This window comes from Narcine bancroftii, chromosome 10 (assembly GCF_036971445.1).
Source record: "Narcine bancroftii isolate sNarBan1 chromosome 10, sNarBan1.hap1, whole genome shotgun sequence".
Taxonomy (NCBI): domain Eukaryota; kingdom Metazoa; phylum Chordata; class Chondrichthyes; order Torpediniformes; family Narcinidae; genus Narcine; species Narcine bancroftii.
In genome coordinates, this window is record NC_091478.1 from 12,211,095 (window position 1) to 12,230,972 (window position 19,878).

At 41.1% G+C, this 19,878-nt stretch overlaps 1 protein-coding gene across 9 annotated transcripts in view; it reads right to left on the minus strand.

Annotated features, from left to right (window-relative positions):
• Positions 1 to 19,878, minus strand: part of LOC138744165 (SEC23-interacting protein-like) — a 195,104-nt gene that overhangs the window by 127,769 nt on the left and 47,457 nt on the right. For all 9 annotated transcript variants that reach the window (XR_011345337.1, XR_011345338.1, XR_011345333.1 and 6 more), the window contains 4 exons: positions 19,479 to 19,574; positions 17,707 to 17,910; positions 15,916 to 16,071; positions 9,010 to 9,112 (listed from right to left, as the gene is read on the minus strand). Coding sequence is in view for 3 of the 9 variants with exons in the window: in XM_069899855.1 (XP_069755956.1) it covers positions 9,010 to 9,112; positions 15,916 to 16,071; positions 17,707 to 17,910; positions 19,479 to 19,574 (559 nt within the window). In the remaining 6 variants the exon portion in view is untranslated. The remainder of the gene's footprint in view (positions 1 to 9,009; positions 9,113 to 15,915; positions 16,072 to 17,706; positions 17,911 to 19,478; positions 19,575 to 19,878) is intronic.

Sequence of the window (19,878 nt, forward strand, 5' to 3'; positions counted from 1 at the left end):
GGAAAGAGATATTAAAGGGGGAGGAGTGGCATTGCTCTTCAAGGAAAATGTAACAGCTGTACTCAGGCAGGACAGACCGGAGGGCTCGTCTACTGAGGCTAAATGGGTGGAACTGAGAAACAGAAAAAGTATGACCACATTCAAGGGCTTGTACTATAGACCACCCAATAGTCAACGAGAATTGGAGGAGTAAATCCATAGAGATAGCAGACAGCTGCAGGAAACACAAGGTTGTGATAGTAGATTTTAACTTTCCACATAGTGATTGGGATTCCCCTACTGTAAAAGGACTGGATAGATTGGAGTTTGTCAAATGTGTTCAGGAAAGTTTTCTAAACAATATACATAGGTACAAACTAGAGCAATGGTTTTCAAACTGTCTGCCTAAAGTCACAATTCATTAGTGCTGGGACCATTATTGTTTGTCATTTATGTCAATGATCAGCAAGTTTGCAGATGACAATAAGATTGAAGGTGTTGTGGACAGCGAAGAAGGTTTTCAAAGCTTGCAGAGGGATCTGGATCAGCTGGAAACATGGGTTGAAAAATGGCAGATGAAATTTAATGCAGACAAGTGTGAGGGGCTGCATTTTGCAAGGATAAACCAACGAAGGGCATACATGGTAAATAGTAGGCCACTGAGGAGTGCTTGTTGAACAGAGGCAGCTGGGAATACAGATACATAATCTCCTGAAAGTGGTGTTGAAAAGAGAGCTTTTGGCATATTGGCTTTCATAAATCAAAGTACTGAGTACAGGAGTTGGGATGTTATGGTAAAGTTAAATAAGACATTGGTGAGGCCAAATTTGGAGTATAGTGTGCAGTTTTGGTCACCTAACTACAGGAAAGATATCAAGAGGTTAGAATGAGGGGAGAAAATTTATTAGGATGTTGCTCAGACTTCAGGGGCCGAGTTACAGGGAAAGATTGAACAGGTTAGGACTTTATTCCCTGGAGCATAAAGGAATGAAGGAGATTTGATATTTAAGATTATGAGGGAGATAGACAGAGTAAATATAGATAGGCTTTTTCCACTGAGGGTAGATGAGATACACCAGAGGACATGGATTAAGAGTGAAAGGGGCAAAATTTAGGGGAACATGAGGTGGAACTTCTTCACAGAATGTGGAACAAGCTGCCAGCTGAAGTGGTGAATGCAGGCTCAATTTTAAAATTCAAGAAGAATTTGGTCAGGTACAAGGATGGGAGAGGTATGGAGGCTTTGGACTGGGTGTGGGTCAGTGGGACTAGGCAAAAAAAAGACTAGAAGAGTCCTGTTTCTGTACTGTAATGTTTTATGGTTCTATGTTCGTGGTTCGTTGTCCATTCAGAAATCTGTTGGCAGAGGGGAAGAAGTTGTTTTTCTACTGTTGGGTGTTTGTCTTCAAGTTCCTGCACCTCCTATAGGAGTGTGAAAGGGCAAAGAGTTGAAGAGTTTTAGAAACTTTCCTCAAAAGTCCACCATTTAGTAAGGACATATGAATAGTTAAAGAAACGTGCTTGAATCATCCATAATGATCACCATATCATGAGGTGAGAAACTACTCTTTTGCTGCATTCATACATCTATAAAGTAGAACTTAAGTTTTAAAATTAGATCATGTTCAGAACTTCTGTCATGTTACAAGAGTAGTAACCATCTAATTTCCTTATAGAAAGGAACATGCAGAAAGTTATCTCTTCAAAAATCTGCCAGTGCAAGCTGGAAACAGAATACCAGCTTCAGAGGATGAACAAAGAAACCAATTTTTTTCTTTAAAACAGAAGGAAATATCAATTTCCTGAACCTGTAGTCAGTGGGTTTCTCATTCCTTTTTCTGAAGTGATCGTAACAAAAAAAGGCTGTTTTCCACATGAATAATCTTCATCTTGGAAGTAAGAAACATTGAAGTACTTCAAGGAACTGCTTTGGATGCACTTAATTTTTAAAACTCTTTCTTGGAATTTTTCTTGCATCTGGGGAGACGCTAGTTATGAGAGACCAATGGTTAAGCTGAAATACATCTGTGATTATACTGATGAGGCTGTTTCCCAGTCGGCTCATCACAAGGTGAAATTGTTCTGGGCAGCAGAGCAATTCCTCTAAGTATTAGTGATGGAAACATATCTCCTGCACAGTTAGAACCACTCCAAAATGACAGGTTTGATACAAGTGGTTATTTCTATGCAAAATTCACACAAATAGCATCAAATTTAAAAATTTCCAGAGTTTTAAAACAAAGTAAAATTACATTAATTTCAGCCAGTTGTATGACATTCCTTCCAATTATTTACTTCTGGTAATTCTTGAACAGATTAATTTGAGCTGCTGATTAGCCTGGAGGGGGCTACACTTAAAAATCAAGTGAGGAAAAAAAATTGAAGAAGTCTGCAAAATTAATTTAAACCCCATGGAAGGATCTCAGATGCCAAATCGTATAGTAGAATTTCTTCAAAGGCACGAAGCTGGAGTCACATAGTCTGAATTCTTGGAATAAGTCAACACAAACGAGTATCTTAGAAAAGGGGGTGGGGGGATGGGGGAGGCATGATTAATGAAAAGAGGCCACAGGGTAATGGAACTACTGTGGAGGTAGTGCAAGACTTGACTTGATAGATCACATTTACAAATCTTTGAAGTTGATGAAAAAACAACAAAACTGTTAAAAATGTGAGATTATTTTATCAGCTTTGTAGCATGGAAGAAACCAACTAAACTCAAAAGCGATACAGAGAAGGGGGCCAATAAACTTTGAGCAGAGTCCTAAGGAGGTCCCAAAAAAAAAGTTGAGAATGGATGTGGCAGGGAACCTTGAGTCAGTTTGCAGCTACTATTCTACACATCCAGCTGTTTGTCACTTTAATCCTCCATGCCACTACCATTCCTGAACTGTTCAGATGAGGCCCAAAGACAAAATCTCTAGCTGTGCATTTTGCAGCCTTCTGGCCACAATCGTGAATTCACAATTTCTGGTAATTCAGGTTTTTACTCTCCACAGTCCTTGCCCATTTTGTCAGTAATGTAATACAACTGACCTGTTTTTCATATTGAATACATGTTCCTTTGTATGTGCTAACTAACCCCACATTGGAAACATGTTCCTTTGTTTCTTTTCTTTGGCTTGGCTTCGCGGACGAAGATTTATGGAGGGGTATGTCCACGTCTGCTGTAGGCTCGTTGGTGACTGACAAGTCCGATGCGGGACAGGCAGGCACGGTTGCAGCGGTTGCAATGGAAAATTAGTGGGTTGGGGTTGGGTGTTAGGTTTTTCCTCCTTTGTCTTTTGACAGTAGGTGGGCACTGCGGTCTTCTTCAAAGGAGGTTGCTGCCCGCCGAACTGTGAGGTGCCAAGATGCACGGTTGGAGGCGATATCAGCCCATTGGGGGTGGTCAATGTGGCAGGCACCAAGAGATTTCTTTAAGCGTCCTTGTACCTCTTCTTTGGTGCACCTGTCTCGGTGGCCAGTGGAGAGCTCGTCATATAACATGATCTTGGGAAGGCGATGATCCTTCATTCTGGAGACGTGACCCACCCAGCGCAGTTGGGTCTTCAACAGCATGGATTTGATGCTTGCGGACACTGCCAGCTCGATTACTTCGATGTTGGTGATGAAATCATTCCAATGAATGTTGCGGATGTTCCTTTGTAGGTGCTAACTAACCCCATATTGGATACATGTTCCTCTGTAGGTGTTAACTAACCCCATATTGGATACATGTTCCTCTGTAGGTGCTAACTAACCCCATATTGGATACATGTTCCTCTGTAGGTATTAACTAACCCCATATTGGATACATGTTCCTCTGTAGGTATTAACTAACCCCATATTGGATACATGTTCCTCTGTAGGTATTAACTAACCCCATATTGGATACATGTTCCTCTGTAGGTGCTAACTAACCCCATATTGGATACATGTTCCTTTGTAGGTGCTAACTAACCCCATATTGGATACATGTTCCTTTGTATGCGCTAACTAACCCCATATTGGATACATGTTCCTTTGTAGGTGCTAACTAACCCCACATTGGATACATGTTCCTTTGTATGCGCTAACTAACCCCATATTGGATACATGTTCCTTTGTAGGTGCTAACTAACCCCATATTGGATACATGTTCCTCTGTAGGTATTAACTAACCCCATATTGGATACATGTTCCTCTGTAGGTGCTAACTAACCCCACATTGGATACATGTTGCTTTGGATGCGCTAACTAACCCCACATTGGATACATGTTCCTTTGGATGCGCTAACTAACCCCATATTGGATACACGTTCCATTGTAGGTGCTAACTAACCCCACATTGGATACATGTTCCTTTGTATGCGCTAACTAACCCCATATTGGATACACGTTCCTTTGTAGGTGCTAACTAACCCCATTTTGGATACATGTTCCTTTGTAGGTGCTAACTAACCCCACATTGGATACATGTTCCTTTGGATGCGCTAACTAACCCCATATTGGATACATGTTCCTTTGGATGCGCTAACTAACCCCATATTGGATACATGTTCCTTTGTAGGTGCTAACTAACCCCATATTGGATACATGTTCCTTTGTAGGTGCTAACTAACCCCATATTGGATACACGTTCCTTTGTAGGTGCTAACTAACCCCATTTTGGATACATGTTCCTTTGTAGGTGCTAACTAACCCCACATTGGATACATGTTCCTTTGGATGCGCTAACTAACCCCATATTGGATACATGTTCCTTTGTAGGTGCTAACTAACCCCATATTGGATACATGTTCCTCTGTAGGTGCTAACTAACACCACATTGGATACATGTTCCTTTGGATGCGCTAACTAACCCCATATTGGATACATGTTCCTTTGTAGGTGCTAACTAACCCCACATTGGATACATGTTCCTTTGGATGCGCTAACTAACCCCATATTGGATACATGTTCCTTTGTAGGTGCTAACTAACCCCATATTGGATACACGTTCCTTTGTAGGTGCTAACTAACCCCATTTTGGATACATGTTCCTTTGTAGGTGCTAACTAACACCACATTGGATACATGTTCCTTTGGATGCGCTAACTAACCCCATATTGGATACATGTTCCTTTGTAGGTGCTAACTAACCCCACATTGGATACATGTTCCTTTGGATGCGCTAACTAACCCCATATTGGATACATGTTCCTTTGTTGTGCTAACTAACCCCATATTGGATACATGTTCCTCTGTAGGTGCTAACTAACCCCATATTGGATACATGTTCCTCTGTAGGTATTAACTAACCCCACATTAGATACATGTTCCTCTGTAGGTATTAACTAACCCCATATTGGATACATGTTCCTCTGTAGGTATTAACTAACCCCATATTGGATATATGTTCCTCTGTAGGTGCTAACTAACCCCATATTGGATACATGTTCCTTTGTAGGTGCTAACTAACCCCATATTGGATACATGTTCCTTTGTATGCGCTAACTAACCCCATATTGGATACATGTTCCTTTGTAGGTGCTAACTAACCCCACATTGGATACATGTTCCTTTGGATGCGCTAACTAACCCCATATTGGATACATGTTCCTTTGTAGGTGCTAACTAACCCCATATTGGATACATGTTCCTTTGTATGCGCTAACTAACCCCATATTGGATACATGTTCCTTTGTAGGTGCTAACTAACCCCACATTGGATACATGTTCCTTTGGATGCGCTAACTAACCCCATATTGGATACATGTTCCTTTGTAGGTGCTAACTAACCCCATATTGGATACATGTTCCTTTGGATGCGCTAACTAACCCCATATTGGATACATGTTCCTTTGTAGGTGCTAACTAACCCCATATTGGATACATGTTCCTTTGTAGGTGCTAACTAACCCCATATTGGAAACACGTTCCTTTGTAGGTGCTAACTAACCCCATTTTGGATACATGTTCCTTTGTAGGTGCTAACTAACCCCATATTGGATACATGTTCCTTTGTAGGTGCTAACTAACCCCATATTGGATACATGTTCCTTTGTAGGTGCTAACTAACCCCATATTGGATACATGTTCCTTCGTATGCGCTAACTAACCCCATATTGGATACATGTTCCTTTGTAGGTGCTAACTAACCCCATTTTGGATACATGTTCCTTTGTAGGTATTAACTAACCCCATATTGGATACATGTTCCTTTGTAGGTGCTAACTAACCCCATTTTGGATACATGTTCCTTTGTAGGTATTAACTAACCCCATATTGGATACATGTTCCTTTGTAGGTGCTAACTAACCCCATATTGGATACACGTTCCTTTGTAGGTGCTAACTAACCCCATATTGGATACACGTTCCTTTGTAGGTGCTAACTAACCCCATATTGGATACACGTTCCTTTGTAGGTGCTAACTAACCCCATATTGGATACACGTTCCTTTGTAGGTGCAAACTAACCCCATATTGGATACACGTTCCTTTGTAGGTGCAAACTAACCCCATATTGGATACATGTTCCTTTGTAGGTGCTAACTAACCCCATATTGGATACATGTTCCTTTGTAGGTGCTAACTAACCCCATATTGGATACATGTTCCTTTGTAGGTGCTAACTAACCCCATATTGGATACATGTTCATTTGTAGGTGCTAACTAACCCCATATTGGATACATGTTCCTTTGTAGGTGCTAACTAACCCCATATTGGATACATGTTCCTTTGTAGGTGCTAACTAACCCCATTTTGGATACATGTTCCTTTGTAGGTGCTAACTAACCCCATTTTGGATACATGTTCCTTTGTAGGTGCTAACTAACCCCATTTTGGATACATGTTCCTTTGTAGGTGCTAACTAACCCCATATTGGATACATGTTCCTTTGTAGGTGCTAACTAACCCCATATTGGATACATGTTCCTTTGTAGGTGCTAACTAACCCCATTTTGGATACATGTTCCTTTGTAGGTGCTAACTAACCCCATATTGGATTATTGTTCCTTTGGATGTGCTAACTAACCCCATGCATCTATCAGTGAGATGACAATTTAAACACAACAACCCTGGCCTCACCACAGAGACTTTCCCCTTTTTCTATCAATCACCACCCCCCCCCCCCCCCCACCATTATCGACACAATTGAAATCATTCAGTTCAGACAAACGGAGTGTTTCCTGCATTTTCAGTTTTGTTTGCATCAACTGCTCTTTTCATTTTCACAGTAATGCTAACCTCTTCAAGAAAAATCTTTTTTTTTGCATCAGATGGATTAGGGGTAATACAGCCCAGAAAGAGACACGCATCAGCCCACTGTGAAAGATTTAGGAGGTTCCTTAAAACCCACTTCCCCAAGATTTTGGTAATTTGCAATAATAATCCCCTTATGCAATGTTAAATTTTGTTTGATAATGCTTCTAGGAAGTCTGTTGGGACCTTTTACAATTTTAAAAGTACCACATAAATACATTGTCCTTATTTTGACAACAGCTAATCCACCATATGGCACAGCAGATAGTCCTGCTGCCTCATAGCTCCTGTGACCTTGGTTTAATCCTGACTTCTAGTGCCGTTTGGTTTTGTCCTTCACGCTTCATGTTTAGCACTAAAGAAAATGGATGCTTGCTCATTTTTATGGTGTTGCTGGTGCACCTTCCACAACTGCTCACTTTTAGTTGCAAGGCATGGAATCACAGTGCCCTTCATAATGTGTGTCATAAAGGCTCCTTTTTTTTCTTTTACTTTTTGGCTCCTTTGCTCCACAATTTTAAATTTGTAACCAAACATTTCACATGCGATTGAAGTGCACCTTCCAGATTTTATTCAAGATTAGTTGTGCACATTTTAATTTAACCATGTAGAAATTACAGCACTTTTTATAAATCGTCCCTTAATTTAACCATGTAGAAATTACAGCACTTTTTATAAATCGTCCCTTAATTTCAGAGCACTATAATATTTGGGATATAGGAATGGTATGTACTATATTTTAGTCATGTTTAGCACTTTGTTGCATATCCCTTGCAAACAATGACTGCTTGAAGTCTGAGATTCATAGACATCACCAGGTGCTGAGTATCTTTTCTGGTAATGCTCTGCCAGGTCTCCACTGCAGCCATCTTCAACTCCTGCTTCTCTCTGGGACTTGAACTCTTAAGTTTTCTTTTCATCAAATGGAAGGTGTGCAAATTGGATTTAGATTGGGTGACTGACTTGGCCATTCAAGAATGTTCCAGTTTTTTCGCTTTGAAAAACTCCTTTGTTGCTTTAACTGTATGTTTGGGATCTTTGTCTTACTGTAGGATGAAGCGCTGTCCAATGAGTTTGGAGAATTTGCTCAAACCTAAGCAAATAAAATGTTTCTCTACACCTCAGAATTAATTTTGCTGCTGCCATCAGCAGTTACAACATCAATGAAGATAAGTGCACCAGTACCTGTGGCTGCCAGACATGCCCAGGCTATAAAACTCCCATCACCATGTTTCACAGATGAGGTGGTTATGCTTTGGATCTTGGGCAGTTCCCTTACACCTCCACACTTTGCTCTTGCCATCACTCTGACACAGGTTAACTTTAATCGCATCTGTCCTCAAGACCTTTTTCTAAAATCCTCAGACTCTTTTAACTACTTCTTGGCAAACTAATCTGGTCAACCTGTTTCTGTGGCTAGTAGTTTGCATCTTGCATTGTAGCCTCTGTATTTCTGTTCATGAAGTCTTCTGTGGACCTTGATGAAGGGCTTCAGCCTGAAACGTTCGTGATGTATCTTCACCTTCGCTATATAAAGGCACTGTTTGTCCAGCATTTGTGTTTTATCATTTAATCAGTGTTAAAAGAATCCTGTGTTTTGCCAGTAATTTTGAAAAGTCTACTGTTGTTTACATAAACACAGATGACTTGGGGAACATTCAGAATAATTTAACTTACTCAGATGAAAAATTCAATTTTTTTGGGAAGAGCAACATATTCATATGACAATTGCACAGCAAATTTAAATTCTACAGTTCTGAATACAAGGGCTGAATTACATCTGACAATTCTAATGCACAAATGTAAAAAGAACTGACGTACCAAGATGTAGTCTTTTTCTGCCTTTGTGATGTGGCACAAGGACTGGTTTTACATCCAAATTGGGGAGAATCATGGGTTCTATCCTGTATGCCACAGGATCCAACTGAGAAAATAAACAAAAGGTTGGCTAAGGCTTGATTCAATAAATACAAATAGATTTAATGCTATCTTAGTAACACACTAAAGTAAACAACATTATGGACAAGCCAACCCAAACTAAAAAATAATTGAGTCGATGATCACCACCATAACATCACAGCTAATATTGAATGACAAATGTGAAACTGAATAGAAACCTTCAAAACTTTTATGTATTGCATGCATATATAATTTCATTTCTAGAAATGAGAGAATAAGCACTGGGTTGAAGAAAAAATGTTATAGTTGAAAAAAATTAATTTGCATCCAAATTGTATCTTCAAGTAAATGCGATGTCAATAAAATTTTATGTATATAGATAAATATACTGATAAAAACATAAAACCTCGGTACTCAGCAAGCCAGACATCTGCTATTGAAAGCAAAGTTTAATAGTTGTGTTGGAAAATATTATAGAAGTAGTTGGTGGTGGTTGAAGAGCAAACCAGGGAGTTATAAAAGTAGTTGGTGGAGGTTGAAGAGCAAACCAGGGAGTTATAGAAGTAGTTGGTGGAGGTTGAAGAGCAAACCAGAGAGTTATAGAAGTAGTTGGTGGAGGTTGAAGAGCAAACCAGGGAGTTATAGAAGTAGTTGGTGGAGGTTGAAGAGCAAACCAGGGAGTTATAGAAATAGTTGGTGGAGGTTGAAGAGCAAACCAGGGAGTTATAGGAGTAGTTGGTGGTGGTTGAAGAGCAAACCAGGGAGTTATAGAAGTAGTTGGTGGAGGTTGAAGAGCAAACCAGAGAGTTATAGAAGTAGTTGGTGGAGGTTGAAGAGCAAACCAGGGAGTTATAGAAGTAGTTGGTGGAGGTTGAAGAGCAAACCAGGGAGTTATAGAAATAGTTGGTGGAGGTTGAAGAGCAAACCAGGGAGTTATAGAAGTAGTTGGTGGTGGTTGAAGAGCAAACCAGGGAGTTATAGAAGTAGTTGGTGGAGGTTGAAGAGCAAACCAGGGAGTTATAGAAGTAGTTGGTGGAGGTTGAAGAGCAAACCAGGGAGTTATAGAAGTAGTTGGTGGAGGTTGAAGAGCAAACCAGGGAGTTATAGAAGTAGTTGGTGGAGGTTGAAGAGCAAACCAGGGAGTTATAGAAGTAGTTGGTGGAGGTTGAAGAGCAAACCAGGGAGTTATAGAAGTAGTTGGTGGAGGTTGAAGAGCAAACCAGGGAGTTATAGAAATAGTTGGTGGAGGTTGAAGAGCAAACCAGGGAGTTATAGAAGTAGTTGGTGGAGGTTGAAGAGCAAACCAGGGAGTTATAGAAGTAGTTGGTGGAGGTTGAAGAGCAAACCAGGGAGTTATAGAAGTAGTTGGTGGAGGTTGAAGAGCAAACCAGGGAGTTATAGAAGTAGTTGGTGGAGGTTGAAGAGCAAACCAGGGAGTTATAGAAGTAGTTGGTGGAGGTTGAAGAGCAAACCAGGGAGTTATAGAAGTAGTTGGTGGAGGTTGAAGAGCAAACCAGGGAGTTATAGAAGTAGTTGGTGGAGGTTGAAGAGCAAACCAGGGAGTTATAGAAGTAGTTGGTGGAGGTTGAAGAGCAAACCAGGGAGTTATAGAAGTAGTTGGTGGAGGTTGAAGAGCAAACCAGGGAGTTATAGAAGTAGTTGGTGGAGGTTGAAGAGCAAACCAGGGAGTTATAGAAGTAGTTGGTGGAGGTTGAAGAGCAAACCAGGGAGTTATAGAAGTAGTTGGTGGAGGTTGAAGAGCAAACCAGGGAGTTATAGAAGTAGTTGGTGGAGGTTGAAGAGCAAACCAGGGAGTTATAGAAATAGTTGGTGGAGGTTGAAGAGCAAACCAGGGAGTTATAGAAGTAGTTGGTGGTGGTTGAAGAGCAAACCAGGGAGTTATAGAAGTAGTTGGTGGAGGTTGAAGAGCAAACCAGAGAGTTATAGAAGTAGTTGGTGGAGGTTGAAGAGCAAACCAGGGAGTTATAGAAGTAGTTGGTGGAGGTTGAAGAGCAAACCAGGGAGTTATAGAAATAGTTGGTGGAGGTTGAAGAGCAAACCAGGGAGTTATAGAAGTAGTTGGTGGTGGTTGAAGAGCAAACCAGGGAGTTATAGAAGTAGTTGGTGGAGGTTGAAGAGCAAACCAGGGAGTTATAGAAGTAGTTGGTGGAGGTTGAAGAGCAAACCAGGGAGTTATAGAAGTAGTTGGTGGAGGTTGAAGAGCAAACCAGGGAGTTATAGAAGTAGTTGGTGGAGGTTGAAGAGCAAACCAGGGAGTTATAGAAGTAGTTGGTGGAGGTTGAAGAGCAAACCAGGGAGTTATAGAAGTAGTTGGTGGAGGTTGAAGAGCAAACCAGGGAGTTATAGAAGTAGTTGGTGGAGGTTGAAGAGCAAACCAGGGAGTTATGGAAAGGAGAGAAATGGCTGCTGATAAAATCTCATCGAAAGTAACGGAAATCTGCTGACATGGATGCTGCTCAGGTGGAAGGCGAGGACAAAGGAAACCCTATACAGCATACCATGTATAAAACGGTTAATATGTTCCAAGCAAGTTCAGTCTTATGGAAAACCACACTGTTCACATCATTATTTCTTCTTTGGCTTGGCTTTGCGGATGAAGATTTATGGAGGGGTAATATCCACGTCTGCTGCGGGCTCGTTGGTGGCTGACAAGTCCGATGCGGGACAGGCAGACACGGTTGCAGCGGTTGCAGGGGAAAATTAGTGGGTTGGGGTTGGTTGTTGGGTTTTTCCTCCTTTGTCTTTTGTCAGTGAGGTGGGCGCTGCGATCTTCTTCCAAGGAGGTTGCTGCCCGCCGAACTGTGAGGCGCCAAGATGCACGGTTGGAGGCGAGATCAGCCCACTGGCGGGGGTCAATGGGGCAGGCACCAAGAGCTTTCTTTAGGCAGTCCTTGTCCCTCTTCTTTGGTGCACCTCTGTCTCGGTGGCCAGTGGAAAGCTCGCCATAGAACACGATCTTGGGAAGGCGATGGTCCTCCATTCTGGAGACGTGACCTACCCAGCGCAGTTGGATCTTCAGCAGCGTGGATTCGATGCTGTTGGCCTCTGCCATCTCGAGTACTTCGATGTTGGAGATGAAGTCGCTTCAATGAATGTTGAGGATGGAGTGGAGACAATGCTGGTGGAAGCGTTCTTATTACAATGCACTTTAACATAATACATTTCAATCCTATAATTATTTATTCTTTGACTTAGAACTCTTATGCAAACATGCATAAAATATTTAAAAGGGATATTTAAAACTGAAAAATGATCTTTATTGGCAATAAGCAATCATTGTTTATTGAAGAAAATATTCCAGCAAGCACATCTTTATAACATTGAATAGCATTTTGCAATTCTTGCTAAACTCTAACGCTTCTCTCAAGGTTTGGTTCTACATCCATAAAGTAATCTCAAGCATTGTTTTTTTTTCAAAAAAAAGTTGATAATTCCTGTAAGGCGAGTTCTTTCATTGGGCACATCATTAACAGCTTAATATCAACATTGTCAATTCATTTCAATGAGATTCTCATCATCAAGTCCACATTGTCATAGTCCAAAGTTTCAAATCCCAGATTTGTAAAATTATTGCACCTCTGTTGGTAATGCAATATTAATTTAACAATTTAACCATAATGTAATATGGTTAAACAATTTAACCATAGTGCAATATTAATTTAACAATTTAACCATAATGCAATATTAATTTAACAATTTAACCATAATGCAATATTAATTTAAAAATTTAACCATAATGCAATATGGTTAAACAATTTAACCATAGTGCAATATTAATTTAACAATTTAACCATAATGCAATATTAATTTAACAATTTAACTATAATGCAATATTTTTAAACAATTTAACCATAATGCAATATTAATTTAACAATTTTTGGTTATTACTATATTAAAATTATAAACTGTGTTTTATCAAAATCCACGCTATATAAAACTGTGTTATACAGGGTATGCCTGCACTGGTTCTGCTGGGAGCGGAGGGGGATAAAAGCAAAGTAGATGAAATAGAGAAGTTGAAATTGAGTATTCTATCAATCAGGGTACAGGGAGAGCCCTGTTAGGAAAATGCACATCATATTTCTGAGTCTCATAATCTGAAGTTAGAACCGGGTGGAGAAACTCAGCAAATAGAATGGAATATTTATATAAACTAACATGAGAAGAGGTTTTAGTCCAATTAGCTGAGAGAGTCTGTGGGCTTTCAATCAATACTGATCACTAATTTACCCCCAAGATATTGGGAGAAAATGTAAGAAAGGGAAGGAAAGAGTCAATGTTGCATTTTAAGGCAAACAAAGATCCCACGGGCAGTGGGGGGGGGCGGAAAGATGACTAATCTTCAGAACTGATGGGATCTATGGCAATCACTCATTCCTCTGTAGTTGAGCTGCATTGAACGGATGATCTTGTCCTTAAACATTCACAAAAGCAAAGCTGCAAGTCATCATCAATACTTTGACTGAAGCATGCGAGCAGAAGTCCTCTTTGCAACCTGCCTCCGCTGCACCACATTGCCCCGCTGCACCACATTGCCCCGCTGCACCACATTGCCCCGCTGCACCACATTGCCCCGCTGCACCACATTGCCCCGCTGCACCACATTGCCCCGCTGCACCACATTGCCCCGCTGCACCACATTGCCCCGCTGCACCACATTGCCCCGCTGCACCACATTGCCCCGCTGCACCACATTGCCCCGCTGCACCACATTGCCCCGCTGCACCACATTGCCCCGCTGCACCACATTGCCCCGCTGCACCACATTGCCCCGCTGCACCACATTGCCCCGCTGCACCACATTGCCCCGCTGCACCACATTGCCCCGCTGCACCACATTGCCCCGCTGCACCACATTGCCCCGCTGCACCACATTGCCCCGCTGCACCACATTGCCCCGCTGCACCACATTGCCCCGCTGCACCACATTGCCCCGCTGCACCACATTGCCCCGCTGCACCACATTGCCCCGCTGCACCACATTGCCCCGCTGCACCACATTGCCCCGCTGCACCACATTGCCCCGCTGCACCACATTGCCCCGCTGCACCACATTGCCCCGCTGCACCACATTGCCCCGCTGCACCACATTGCCCCGCTGCACCACATTGCCCCGCTGCACCACATTGCCCCGCTGCACCACATTGCCCCGCTGCACCACATTGCCCCGCTGCACCACATTGCCCCGCTGCACCACATTGCCCCGCTGCACCACATTGCCCCGCTGCACCACATTGCCCCGCTGCACCACATTGCCCCGCTGCACCACATTGCCCCGCTGCACCACATTGCCCCGCTGCACCACATTGCCCCGCTGCACCACATTGCCCCGCTGCACCACATTGCCCCGCTGCACCACATTGCCCCGCTGCACCACATTGCCCCGCTGCACCACATTGCCCCGCTGCACCACATTGCCCCGCTGCACCACATTGCCCCGCTGCACCACATTGCCCCGCTGCACCACATTGCCCCGCTGCACCACATTGCCCCGCTGCACCACATTGCCCCGCTGCACCACATTGCCCCGCTGCACCACATTGCCCCGCTGCAGCAATAAAAGCTCACAGGAATACTTGGAAAAGTGGACCAAATATTGGCAAAGGCAGACATCAGAGATGGGATTGCTGGAGTACATCCTTTGTTGACTGAGGAAAAAGTGCATTTGCAGATCAACATCTTAGTTCGGGCACAACATCCACATATTCACGGGCCTTCCCAAGATCGTGTTATATGGCGAGCTCTCCACTGGCCACCGTGACAGAGGTGCACCAAAGAAAAGGTACAAGGACTGCCTAAAGAAATCTCTTGGTGCCTGCCACATTGACCACCGCCAGTGGGCTGATAACGCCTCAAACCGTGCATCTTGGCGCCTCACAGTTTGGCGGGCAGCAACCTCCTTTGAAGAAGACCGCAGAGCCCACCTGACAAAAGGCAAAGGAGGAAAAACCTAACACCCAACCCCAACCAACCAATTTTCTCCTGCAACCGCTACAATCGTGTCTGCCTGTCCCGCATCGGACTTGTCAGCCACAAACGAGCCTGCAGCTGACGTGGACTTTTTACCCCCTCCATAAATCTTCGTCCGCGAAGCCAAGCCAAAGAAAAATAAAAAGTATACTGTTTGACCTGCTGAGATTCTCCTGCATTCTGTTTTCACTTCAGTGCTCTCCATATTATCTAATTTAGCTATTCTCATTAGAACTGTACAATATATTCTGATTTCTAACTCTAATTATTCAAAGTCATCCATGGAAACAAGGATTAAAATTCATTGTTTCACATTTCATTTGATTCTTCTATTTAAAATACACAGCAAGAGAGAGCCTGGAAGAAGAGCAAGAGTCCCTCAATTATATTTTTTTTTGAGGATACAAACCACTTTGATCATTAGAATGATAATGAACTCTCATCTTGTACACATAGGAATAATCTACTTCACAGTGACCCAATACACCCCCCACAGCAGAAACCAAATGAAAAATTTTTCCTTTCACGCAAAATGTAAGAGTCTAAAATGAATGCACTGAATAGTAGGTGGTGCTTAGCAGTTCAATGTAGAATGAAGAACAAGACTTAAATTTGGACTCATCCTTCAAGCTCTAGATCAATAATAGTTCCATACTAATAAAAAATGAGCTGATCATTTGGAGTCCAACACCTCTCATTGATCAATATTGCAATAAACATGGGCACCTTCAAAATATAAAACAAGAGTTCACACGTTATCATCCTGCCTGTCAGAATCAAACAGCTGCAAGTTTCAAAATGACATTTAAAACTGTGTTCACAGTAAATTAGACTTACAGGATGATAAATATTGAAAAATCCCTTGCACGTTGGGAGTCTGTAGTTTTCATCAATCTTCTCCAGCCCACGCACCGTGAGAAACATACCAATAGGAGAACCCAAGGCAAAAAAATTGTCTGGTTCAAAATCTAATCCATGATAAACCACAGAAACCTGAGAATAAAAAGCAATTCATAAGTGAAAATTAAACAAAAATAGAACCATGAAATCAAAGCAGCAAAATCCTCAGTATGGCCTGACATTTTGGTAGAAGGAATAAAGAAGCAGAATATTTTCTCAATGGAGAGAGAATGCAGAAAATGAAGGTCAAAAGGGACTTAAGAATCCTATGCAAGAATCTCCAAATTGAAGTTTGAGTCAGTAGTAAGGAAGGCAAATGCAATGTGAGCATTCGTTTCAAGAGTATTGGAATATAAAAGGTAAAGATGAAGTGCTGAAGCTTTATAAGACATTGGTCAGACCACATTTGGAGTATTGCAAACAATTTTGGGCCCCTTATCTAATGAGGGCCATGTTGGCATTGGAGAGGACTTTTAGGAGAATGATCCTAGGGAATGAGAGGGTCATTTCTGAGGAGCATTTGGTGGCTCTATAACTGTAATCACTGGAGTTTAGAAGGTGGGGGGGGGGGGGTTGATCTAACCAAAACACACCAAATATTGAAAGGACTGGATAGTGGACATGGAAAAGCTGTTTCCAGTAGTGAGGAAAGTCAAGGTCTTGAGAGCTCTGCCTCAGAATAAAAGGACACCTCTTTAGAACAGAGATAAGAAGTGAAAATGTGGAATTTGTTGCCACATCCAGCTGTGGAGTCCAAGTCTTTGGGTATATTTAAAGCAGAGGTTGCTCGGTTCTCAATTAGCAAGGGTATCAAAGGTTATAGAGAGAATGTGGTTGAAAAGAAAAATACATCAGCCATGATTTGAATGGTAGGGCAAACTCCGTGGACTGAATGGTTCCCAAGCTTCTGAATGATCATAACTGGAAAATTTCATATAAACGCATATTAGTGTGGGACACTGTATCTAGAGTGCATTACTAGGTCTACGTACAAACCGAAAATTTGCCATTTGAAATAAACATCAACAGCTTCATTGGGCTACATCAGGTCCATCCATCCACAGTCACCACCGAGGATCTTTCACACTTATACTATCTTGGCCAGATGAAGGAATCCAATGGCTTGAAACTACTGGCAAAAGTCAGCTAATCTGGTTTATACTTATCCTGACCAAAGCATAAATGTACAGATCATGTAATGGCGTGAAAAAGATTAAGAGCTAATAAGTAATTTAAAGGCTGGGTCCAGATTAAATCCATGCAAATACCAAGCATTGGGTTTAATTTGAAGAGGATTAAAAGAATAATCAATTAATAATTAATATCAAACTTTGGTCCCACAAAGTAGAGTACTATTCACTGTTGTAGGAGCAAGAAATACTCATGGTGGGTCTTTCTCTTCAGAAAAGGTGTGTCTGATGCATGATCTAACTGAGGATTTTAAGTGAGTTAGATGATTTGATAAAACAGGCTTAAAGGAGATGCTTCCGCATATGGCACGTCAGTGGGGAAGGGGGCCAAAGTCAAAAACTGAGGATTAGAAATAAAAAGTCACCAAGAACTCCAATGGATTCAGGGGAAACAACAGAATTTACAGAATGCAGAATTTACAACCAGATGAACATTTTCAGTTTAGATTTTTTACAATGCTAGATAACTACCTACCAACTCAGAGACACAGTAGCCAAAGGAAAAAAAAACTACTAAAAGCCTTAAAGCCATCTTTACCTGGCCAGCACCGGCTTCAAAGTGGTCATAATGTACTTTAACAGTAGTTCCACCACAAGACAGCACTTTCTTCAATGATCCCTGCTTCTCTGCACCAATTGAGCCATTGTTATTTGCTTCCTCCTTGGTCCTTTGCGATACCTCTTGTTGTGCTTTCTTCAGAGCTTCTAAAGCTACTTTCTTGTCTGTTGCAGCTTTCTTTAACTGGTGTAACAAATAGGAGAGAAAACTCGACATGTTCATGTTATCTCTTACAAACTATTTCTAACAAGCCTTGCAAAAACAGTTGAAAAGGTAACAAATAACACGCTGAGATTGATTCAATAATAATTACAATTAAAATATTATCCAAAGGTTTTCTGGCCTACAAACCCTGCTGGTCAATTTATGAAAAAGTTGGGAACGGGGTCGATCAGAGAAGTGAGGAAAGAACGACGTCCTAAAAATATCGGATTCAAAAAGAAAATAACACAATCAACAATTATGATTTTCCCAATCATTGAAAAAGCACATAAATCTTGTTACTCAGCCTTCAAATCAAGAAATTTGAAACTGTATAGCACCAGCTGGAGTATTAATACAATATTATCCTCAATTCCATTTTATACAGCCGCATAATGCAATATGAGCAAATCCATCAAGATGATGAAACACCAAGGTTCGGTGACAAGCAAGTTAAAAAAAAGAGCTATTCAGGGCCAACTGCACAGAATTTATTTTGCCATGAATTTCTGCTGCACAAAATCTAAAAGAACCTGCTACATACAAAATTGCTTGTTGATTTTATCTGCTAGTTGCACAACAGGACAGCACAGAGGCCAAGAAAAAAAAACAAAAAGGGGTTTCCAAACACAGAGCACTTGCATGAAGGTGCAAAAGAAATTCAAGATCCCCAAACAAAATATTCTTTTTCAACTATACCAAATGTTTTGGGCATGCATGCAGAATTTATTGCCTGCCTGTGTACTGCTCCACTATAAAATATCACAAAATTATTTAGATTCAATTGTTCCTAATGAAGATATCTCTTAAAGTGTGTGGTTTCCTACAGGCTGAACTACTATGTTAAATAAAAAAGATAAAAATAACATTTAAAATACAGGTAGAATTCACAAATCCTGCAATTAAAAACTCAGCCAATACAGGCTTGAAAGAACCAAGATGCCCGGGATAATAATTGTGCATGCCAGTTTCAACTTTAATACATGTTAAGGCAACAATGGACGCAGTGCATGAATTCTGCACAAAAAAGCCAATACTTATGGAAGATGTTGAAGTCACAATAAACCTATTACCAGCAGAACATAATGTTTCCCTAATGGGATCCTGTTCTGCTAAATTGCATTCAGGTACTTGGAAAATGGATGGTAAATTTGCCATACTTGCAAAATCACTTGGGATTTAGCTTTGTAAGGATAATGCTTGATACAATTTCACAAGATACCTCAATCATGAGAAGTGTTTGTGACAAATTAGATTATTCAGTTTTGGCAGACAAGTCCACTGTTCAACAATGGGAATCGGAAACTTCCTCCAAATTATCACCCACCCCACTTTTCGCATCCTTCACCTCACCACAAACTACAATTATTAGAATAATTTGAAATTAAAAAGTGCAAAATGCATTACCTACATTTCTTTTAAATTTTATTATTATTATTATTATTAGGTTTTGATTTTTTTTTTTAATTATATCAGACCCAAACACAAGAACTAAAGTTTAATTTCATTGCTGACGATTAAAGCGTTTCCTCCACATTTTACAAATATACCTGTACATTTACTTTCTCTTTTACAAAGTTGCCAATTTTCTTTCTTGGTCCAAGGGGTATCCCCATTTCCTTCAAGTCATCCACCGTACACATGAGCTAAAAATGAGCAAGGAAAAGAATATACTGAACTGTTGAAGGGTGACATGCAAAACACTAATTCATCTTTTTCTTGAGCTGGCTTCGTTTTTTGCAACTCCACTGATAAATGTGGTCAAGTCTCAGGCCTTTTCTCTTAATGGATAACAGTATAAAGTGCAAGATTAGGTGCTACAAGAATATGGTTACATGCAATGAAAACTGGAAAAAGCTCCAAGTTGTACTGTATCATTAAAAGCTTAACCTCAATGAAAAAGCAAAACCAAAAATTAATACAGTCAGCACATCGCGACATAACTCCAAA